The 10,000-nt window shown below is 43.3% G+C and overlaps 1 protein-coding gene across 1 annotated transcript in view; it reads right to left on the bottom strand.

The window, feature by feature from the left end:
* LOC311367937 (uncharacterized protein) overlaps positions 1-10,000 on the bottom strand; it is a gene marked incomplete at its 3' end in the record, with an annotated part of 48,795 nt that overhangs the window by 20,415 nt on the left and 18,380 nt on the right. Inside the window, exons 10-11 of the mRNA XM_084486810.1 lie at positions 183-291; positions 54-84 (exon numbers count right to left, since the gene is read on the bottom strand). Coding sequence (XP_084342936.1) covers positions 54-84; positions 183-291 — 140 coding nt within the window. The remainder of the gene's footprint in view (positions 1-53; positions 85-182; positions 292-10,000) is intronic.

Here is a 10,000-nt window from a genome sequence, read left to right as displayed (position 1 = left end):
ACACACACACACACACACACACACACACACACACGTTAGTGTATTTCCCAGACCTGTATAGGAGGTCGGCTGCTCTGCATGGGTCTAGAAGGGGCCACACAGACCTCTAGTGTGGGGAGGACAGGAGAAGGGGCTGGTTCTCCAGTCCCGGGCCGGGCCCTGGGGAGCAGAGGCTAACTCACACGCAGGCCGGTGGCGTCTTGTCTGTGTCAGTGGCCTTCACACCCGTCCACCGCTCTGCATGGGAATGGCTCTTTTCAACGGCCGACTTAAAAGGTTCCACATAAAGTGCTGAAGGGCACAACGGGATATTAAAACGCGCTGACAATCACACTGCTGTTTGGGAAGTATGGCCTCCGGGAAAACCCATACAGTCATTGCCCTTGTAAATGCCAAGTATTAGGAAATTGTAAAGTTACAGCGCATGAGAGAAATAGAAAAGCGTTTTTATGAATAAAAAGGATATTTTCGGGGTAATAGGCACATCATAAGTTATTACATATCCTGTGTTTGGATATCTGTCGCGTGTGCGACATTGAGACGCTAAGCAGTCCGCAGTGCCTCTCTTGGTGAATCATTGACTTCCTGGCAGACAGGAAGTAGCTTGTTCAGATTCATAAACACACCTGACCTCCAGGAGTCACAGGGCTGCGTGTGTGTATGTGTGTGTGTGTGTGTGTGTGTGTGTGTGTGTGTGTGTGTGTGTGTGTGTGTGTAATCTCTCCGCTGCTCTCTTCCTCCGCCCGTTCCCAGACGGGTCGCTGTGCGCTGCAGGGCCTCAGGTGTGAAGCTGGGAACACGAGGTCAGCCCAGGGTCAACCTTATATTGCAAGGCAGCGGGTTTCTCACCAACACCGGCCGTCAGCGAAAAAACTAAAGAAAAAAGCTAAAAGCACACCCACTACGAAGCTAAAACTGTCCAGACTGAATAAATGGAGCCCGGGGCAGCGGGATGGGCGATGCTGTTTTACACTGCAGCGGTTTGTCCATTGGTTGCTCATCAATCCTTCAGCGCTTTAATGGGCTGCGGTGTGATAAGGACAACCTGCAAACCTTGGTTTATCTCCTCACAATAATATGAGTTACCTAGAACTAATGGTAGTTGGTATTGATTTCATACAAAGTTTATTACACACTGAAATGAAGCGATCAATACGCAGCTTTTTCTCCGTCTATTCTATTCGGTTGTTTCTCCGTCTCGCTGTTGCCATGTGGTGAGATGGGAGGTGTTGTGCGTGAGGCCACAGGCTACGTTTACAGTATTAAATTGTAATTGGGTATTAAATCTTCGAGATGTATCCCCGGCTTCCGCTGATTGGTAGTTTAAACTACACTAATGATTTATTGCTGTGCTCCTAACGACCTGGCAGCCTTTTTTTTTTTTGTTGTAATAGAGTTGGTTTTAAATTAATTGGTTTTCAAAGGCACACTGCTCGTCTTTTTCTTCCACACCACAAAGATTACCGCAGTAATCTGAGCTGGTGATGAGTCACTTTGATTATAGTTACAATTTGTTCACCCTGATAACTGTATTAGTTATTCTACATCCAAATCAAATGAACATTGCTTCCTTGACGGGTGCATCAGCGACATGCCTGACATGATGCTATTTAAAATATAATTTAGTCCATTCTGAGTTTACAGCACAGTGCACCTTGACCTCTCAATCGTTCTCTAATACTTTAGTCTTTCAGATGCTGCAAATAGAAGTGCACAGGACATTTTCCTGAATTTGTGAAAAAACGTGTATGGAATTTGCTAGTCGGTACACGATAACATGAGATCATAGTGTGGATTGCCACACAAATATTTTTTTAATAAATTCTGGTAAGGGAAGGAGTAAATATTTACCATAAACATATTTCACAGAAGATTTTCTTCCCCATTAATTGTAGTGCTCTCTATTAATCATAATCAAGACCTCACTGACAACATTCCTCCACAAATCTCCTCTTCATAAATGTCCTTAATTACTAATGAATCCACTCGTGATGAACAACATTGACAACACCACTATCACACGCTCATAAAGGACTAAAGGATCTTCTCTCCGACGGATTGAAGAACGCGAATGTGCAGCAGCGGATGCAGAAAATATCCATTTAAATACCTCTCCTGTCATTGAAGATTGATCTCCAACATTGAAGGAAATATTGAAGGTGAGGTTCTGTTACATTCAGAATCCTGACACTAAACGGTTGTGTGGCCCGCAGACCATTACAGGCCCAATTTCATTACACACACCGGCTCATAACATTACTCAACATGTTATCATGGCTGCACATTACTGGTGGCGCACACACACACACACACAAACACACAAACACACAAACACACAAACACACATTATACTGTGCTGATACACCGTAAGCTGCACACCACACAAGTGGTGTGCAGTGTGTGTGTGTGTACGTGTGCAAACATGCATGTACATGTGTGTACTTTTGTAAATATGTGTGTATGTGTACACATATGACTGTGTGTGTTCATGTGTGTGTGTGCGTGCGTGCGTGTGCGTGTGTGTGTGTGTGTGTGTCTCACTGTTTAACGAGTTTTCAATGTGAAGGTCAGCGTGTCATGTTGTGTGTGTGTGTGTGTGTGTGTGTGTGTGTGTGTGCATCGATTGTGCACCTCATTTACTAGAGCATGAACTTATCTGCATGCACATGGGTCCCCCCCCCCCCCCCCCCCCACAGGACAGTATGGGCGGTATAGCCCGGCCCAGCCCAACAGATGTTTCCCCCAGACAAGACAAGGCCTGTTCCAGTGGTCTCTCTCACAAAGCCTGGGGAAACGCTGCTCTGGTTCCATCCCGGGTGAGGAAACTCCATATGGAAACATCCCTGAACGGAGAACAGGCCAGGAGACAATCACGCTGCTGGGCTGAGGGAACATGAAAGAGCGGCCGCTGTGTAGCGGCTGTGTTTGTGCGTGAGAAAGAGAGAGAGATAATGTGTGTGTATTTGTGTGTGTGTGTGTGTGTGTGTGTGTATTTGTGTTTGTGTGTGAGAAAAAGAGAGAGATAATGTGTGTGTATTTGTGTGTGTGTGTTTGTGTGTGAAAAAAATAGAGAGATAATGTGTGTGTATTCGTGTGTGTATGTGTGTGTGTGTGTGTGTGTGTGTGTGTGTGTGTGTGTGTGTGTATTGGTGTTTGTGTGTGTATGTAGATGTGTGTTTGATAGTGTGTGTGTTTATTTGTTTGTTTGAAAGTGTGCGCGTGTGTAGGCGTGTGATTGATGGTGGGTGTGTGTAGGTGTGTGTTTGATAGTGTGTGTGTGTGTGTGTGTGTGTGTGTGTGTGTGTGTGTGTGTGTGTGTGTATGTGTGTGTGTGTGTGTGTGTAGGTGTGTGTTTGATAGTGTGTGTGTGGGTGTGTGTGTGTGTGTGTGTGTGTGTGAGTGTAGGTGTGTGTTTGATAGTGTTTGTGTGTGTGTGTGTGTGTGTGTTTGATTGTAGTTGTATGTGTGTGTGTGTGTGTGTGTGTGTGTGTGTTTGTAGTTGTGCGTGTGTATGTTTCCACGGTGCTTCCCTCCTCTCTCTCCGTCAGCCACTGAGAGAGCGCCAGGAGAACAACAGTCACTTTGAAGCGTTCCCAGCCTGTGTGTTAATGTCAGCCTCTTGCATGTTTCAGGGATTGCATCTTCATTTTCTGTTTCTCTTTGTGCTTCACACGAAAACACCCTGCATTCCTCCACACACACACACACACACACACACACACACACACACACACACACACACACACACATACACACACACACACACACACACACACCATCAAACACACACCTACACACATACACAAACATCTACAATCCAACACACACACACACACACACACACACACACACACACACACACACACACACACACACACACACACACAAACACATATATTGCTCACAGGGGATTTTCCAAGGGAGATCACACTAGATTAAAAATAAAGACGTCTAGTAAATAGAATAGAAAGCATAATTCATTCATCCATAAATTTGCTTAGGATTCAAAATCCCCTTGATGATATTATTTTGTGGGAAAACTTTTTTTGTGTAAAAGTTGGGAATCACACTTCTCTGACCTGAGGTAATATATGGAATGAATAGAATTTATTAGGAATGTTATTTCCCTGAATAGTAATGTCCCTAACCAAAATTGTAACACTTTTGTCATGTTATTCACAACCCCAATTGCAAAAAACAACGACTCTATATGAATGGTCACACATTGGCCACACAAATTTTCCGATCTTTCCGATGTTAATCACATGACATCATACGACAGCACCGCTGTGGAGTGGGATCAATGCGAAACCGACCTCTGTGCTGCTGCTTCTTCCCACGGGATGTGAACGCAGTGAACACACAGCGGCCCGGTATCAGCCATCCCTGGTAGCTTTCGCTATGAGAGCCTTCCCATGACTCATGCAGGGCTCCACAGCGGTGGGAACCACCCCCCCCCCCCCAGAACAAACACTGCTCCACCAGGAGGAGAGAGGAGCCGGCGATAGTGAGTCACTCTGATGATCCACGGCTTCTGGTGGAGACGGGGGTCGGGTTGAAACCGTCCGTGTCAAAAAATCAGGATTGATTTCAGTTGGATGTTCATCCCTACTTTAGGTTCCAAGTCGGGGGGGGGGGAGGGGGGGTGGCTGGGCCTGTCTTTCACTTGCTTTTTTAATAGTGTGTGATTCTTCAGTCTTCGGCCCAGGTGGTGCACTGTCTCTGGTTCCAGTGACCTGCTGGTGTTCAGTGTACGTTCAGTGTACGTTCTCCTCCCTGGGTTTGCGCCGATGGGCTGGGATCCCAAACGGAGCAGCGACGCAGCAGTACGGCGGCCGTGTAGCCTGCTTTAATAAGGAACAATAACAGGAGCGACTCACAATCAACCCAGTGGTGATTTAGAAAGCCTTCTCCTCCTCACGGCCAACTGTTTAACTGGGGTAAACTAATGGGCTCTGTCTGCCGTGATGAATGGTAGTATGCAGATATGGTAACAGGCTCAAACCCAAACCTTCTGCTGACTCTAATTTCTGTTTTAATGGAGACATCGTGGTCATTCATCTGCTGCAGCTTTTTATTCCACCACAGCAGAAAGAACTTCTAAAGCGCTGATTGGTACAGAATTTAGCAGAATAAACAAGTACTTTCTTGAAGTACTTTTTGTAACAATATGCACAGGGTTATTGTTCTGAATGTCTTAGTTTTTCCCGTTCAATTCGACTTTGTTTTCATTAAGATAATTTAGTTCTTTGATTGTGTCATAATAGATTATCGTCTTTGTGATAAACACCTCATGTACATCTGAGAGGTGGAACGGTTCAGAAATACAGATTTTCAACCAACCTCATGACCCTGAGGTGATATCGACAACTTGATGATGATGATGATGATGATGATGATGTAACTGATAACGATGCTGGTAACTAGGGTGATTAGGATAACTATTATGATGATGATGATGATGATAGCTATAATGATTATCATCGTAATCATCACGACTATAATGAGGATGGCATTCACTATGATGATGATGATGATGGTGATGGTTGCGTATATTGACACAATCTGTTGTTCCATTTTAAATAGTTTTGCTTTAAAGAAGTTATTGGATGTTGACTGAAACCCCATTGCTTTATTCCAAAAACAGAAGGGATATGTTTTTACACAGCCTTGGGAAATCAAACAGCCTCGAAGAAGTCAGAGCTTAAAGTCTTTGTCTTAACGTAGACGCTCATCTGAGTTTTAAGTCCCACAAGACCCTTTTTTCATCTGAGAAACTTTGCTGAGGTGCGGTTGTTTTTAACTCGGAGGAATGCTGAGAATCTGATTCAGGTCTTTATTGAGCGTGTACTCGACTACCGCACTACACTCTTTACCTTTACCTCTTGGCCTCCCCAAGAAGTTTGCAGAGAGGCTCCAACTCATTACACATTCTGCTGCTAGGCATCTGTCAGAAAGTAAGAAGAGAGAGCATATGGCTCCGGTCTTAACCTCTCTGCACCGGCTCCCTGTATCATTTAGAATTGACTTCAAAGTCCTTCTACTTCTCAAAGCACTGAAGTGGCTGCGACCAGACTACCTTTACTCACTCGCTGACAACCTTACGCCCTCAAGAGCACTCTGATCTCCTGCTGCTGGCTTATTGAGTTTACTGTTGAAACCCAAAAGAAGGCTGGCGATGCTACGTTACTTCATGTGGTATAGGTCACCTCAAGAAATAAGGGAAGCAGGCTCAAAAACGTCTATAAGCCCCAGTTAAAAACATATAAATTCAATCTAGCTTTTAATTAGCGTTATTTAAGACATATTAATAGCTTTTAATGAGCATTGACCTATGCTGCTTTATCTGCAGATTTTGTGTCCTTTTGTGTTGATCAATTATGTTGTTGTTTTAGTGAATAATCTGTTCTTTTATTGTACGCACTTTCAGCTGTATTCTTACCATGAGAGAGGCTGCATAGATATAGCTTATATTATCCATTTTACCATATGGTCAATTCAAAAGAATCATGCTGTTGTATAATGCAACTGAATAAAATATACCCTAAGCCGTCACTCTTCTCTGTGGTAATGAATGCTAATGACACAATGCTTTTCCTTTCTCCAGCTCTAAAATATGAGCTCCCTGGCTGTCAGTTAATTACTTGCTCTTCCACCCTTTTTGAACTCGAAACAAGCACAGTTAGACATGGAGGCTTCTGCCATGGTCCCCTGGGGCATGAAATTATGAGAGGGAGAGAGAGAGAGAGAGAAAGAGTGAGAGAGAGAGAAAGGATAATTACCATCAAGACTTCTGAAGGTTCTGAAAGTGCATTACCCACTTCAAACGAAAGGCAAAGTAATGCAAACACTGCAGCGAAGATCCGTTTCTACCGCGGCACGAGTAAACCTGGCCTCTTTGGATGCTCTGTGAGACAATGTTTAGGAGAGAAGATGGTTTGAGCGCCAGTGCCATACACACCAGCCACGCGTTACGCCTCCCTGCTTCCCTAGAGAGGAGCGTGGGCGTGTGCCAAGAGTGTGCCAAGAGAAGCATGTAAAAGTTGATTGGCAGAAGTATGAATCTACCTGGCGTGCAGCTGCAGGAAACCATGCCATAACCTGAGATAGCTTGTTGCGCTTCAACGTAAACATTGCATCGTGGGGGTGATCCTGCCGTTTGGAAACACCAGAGTATTATTTTATATGTGGCACAGTGTGATGGAGTCAGTGGACACCACTGTATATGTTAGAAAATAAACAAAAGGAAATGTACGTGAATGTAATGAAATGTACTAATGAAAGCAGGTTCCCGGAATGGCTGTCATTGAATCGGCCGTCTTTAAAATAACTATTTTGTATAAATGACAAGCAGGAATGGAAACAGTCCTGCTCATGTTTCCATTACAGCTTCATGATTTCCCATGAAGTGTCTGTGACACCACCGGCTGTTATTCACTAGAGCTTTCTCCAGAGTTCCCTCCTCAGGAACCCTAAACCAACAAGCAGCTCAATGGCCTCACTGGTCACCGCTTGCCCTGCTGAGGATGTTTAAAAAGTTCTTCCTACTTCCTTTTTCATTCCAGTGAAGATAAACATTGACACTTTAGTGTAAATATACTTTGCCTCACTCCGTGAGAAATTGCTAGGTATTGTTTTAAAGTAAGGGTAAAACGACAGCACAGCAGTTGGCATCAATAGAAGTGAAACCAATTCATTGTTTGCAAGGTTGTTAGCCGCTCTGATAAGAGAGAGAGGACAAATACAGAGGAAAAGAAACACCACAACTCAATGGGAAAAGCAACGCACAGCACCAGTGTGTTTGATAACCGGGCAGGTTGACGTAGCAGCAGTCTAAATTGTGCTTAACTGGCAGTCATTTGCACCACGTTTATCCCCCTGTTGCTGGCACTCTGTAATTTACCATCCAATTAGAAATCAAAGAAAGAATGTTGATGGTGTTGAGCTTGAATCGCTCCCTTGGATGCGGAGGACAGGAGGGAAGCAAGCAGCACAATCCGCTTCACTCTCCAGCCATTACTTATTTAGCTTGTTTGGCGTGTGCAACAAAACAGCGAAAGACATTGTCATCTTTTTTAATGACAAAGATCAATATTACCTTTCAGCAATGGTTCTTTGCTGAGTGGACGTTTGAGGGAAAGCACCCAGTAGATTAAAGCTAATAGCTTAGCAAACAAAGTTGTTTGCTCTGTTGTGTTCTGTACAATGCACATATTCATGCACCACCTCTTATCCAGGGGGGCTAATCGTAGGCAACCACCGTGATATACTCAGGACGGTGTTCAGCGTGGCACCAGGGACAGACGCTGTCTCCGCTGCCATGCTTGTGTGCTTGTTTGCTTGCTTGAGTTGTTACTAAAGTAGCAGCAGTCTACATTTCCAGCATACACTTTTCTCTTCTAATTCATTATTCTGTCTGTTGTGGTGTGTTGCGGTGACTGACTGCGACTGGATGCCTGGACTCTGCTTATGGTTAACCAGCCAGTGACCCATCACCGATTTTATATGTTTTGCCTGTATATATGTATGTATATATGTATGTACATGTATGTATGTATGTATGTGTGTGTGTGTGTGTGTGTGTGTGTGTGTGTATGTATATGTGTATGTATGTACAGTATGTATGTATGTACAGTATGTATGTTTGTATGTTTGTATGTATGTACAGTATGTATGTATGTATGTATGTGTAGTATCTATGTATGTATGTATGTATGTACAGTATGTATGTATGTATGTATGTATGTATGTATGTACAGTATGTATGTACAGTATGTATGTATGTATGTATGTACAGTATGTACAGTATGTACGTATGTATGTACAGTATGTATGTACAGTATCTATGTATGTATGTATGTATGTACAGTATGTATGTATGTATGTCTAGTATGTATGTATGTATGTACAGTATGTATGTATGTATGTACAGTATGCACAGTATGTATGTATGTATGTCTAGTATGTATGTATGTATGTACATGTATGTATGTATGTATGTATGTATGTATGTGTGTGTGTGTGTGTGTGTGTGTGTGTATGTATATGTGTTTGTATGTACAGTATGTATGTATGTACAGTATGTATGTTTGTATGTTTGTATGTATGTACAGTATGTATGTATGTATGTATGTGTAGTATCTATGTATGTATGTATGTACAGTATGTATGTATGTATGTATGTATGTATGTACAGTATGTATGTACAGTATGTATGTATGTATGTATGTACAGTATGTACAGTATGTACGTATGTATGTACAGTATGTATGTACAGTATCTATGTATGTATGTACAGTATGTATGTATGTATGTACAGTATGTATGTATGTATGTCTAGTATGTATGTATGTATGTACAGTATGTATGTATGTATGTACAGTATGTACAGTATGTATGTATGTATGTCTAGTATGTATGTATGTATGTACAGTATGTATGTATGTATGTATGTACAGTATGTATGTATGTATGTACAGTATGTATGTATGTATGTATGTATGTACAGTATGTATGTACAGTATGTATGTATGTATGTATGTACAGTATGTATGTATGTATGTCAATTATGGCCCCATTGCACTCTGACCATCCCTGGAAGGAGGGATCCCCCACTCTGCGTTCCTTCTCAAGATTTGTTCCCGTGCTGATGAAGGTCGTTTTCTCTTGCCCTCTGGGGGGCTAGGGTCAGGGGTCAGGGGTCAGGGGTCAGGGGGGTCGGGGGGGGGGGGGGGTCATAAATATACGGCCTGTTAAGCCCTTTGGGACTGGACCTGTGATTAAGAGATATATTATTATTATTCAAATAAAGTTGAAAAAAATTGAGTTGAATAGATGTGTGTGCGTGTACGCCCGGCCCCAGACATTTACACCTGTTTGTTTCTATGGCAACAAGCAGAGCGCAGGGTGCCCGTGTGTCGTGGTGGCGGCGGTGCGGTGGTGGTCTGCCTGGCGGGCGCTTTCATCACCCGCCACGGCCCACCCCCTCGCTTATGACATC

This window comes from Micromesistius poutassou, assembly GCF_964030765.1.
Source record: "Micromesistius poutassou genome assembly, chromosome: 22".
Classification (NCBI taxonomy): Eukaryota; Metazoa; Chordata; class Actinopteri; order Gadiformes; family Gadidae; genus Micromesistius; species Micromesistius poutassou.
Note: the sequence above shows the minus strand (reverse complement) of the source record. Positions and strands in the feature narration are given on the sequence as shown.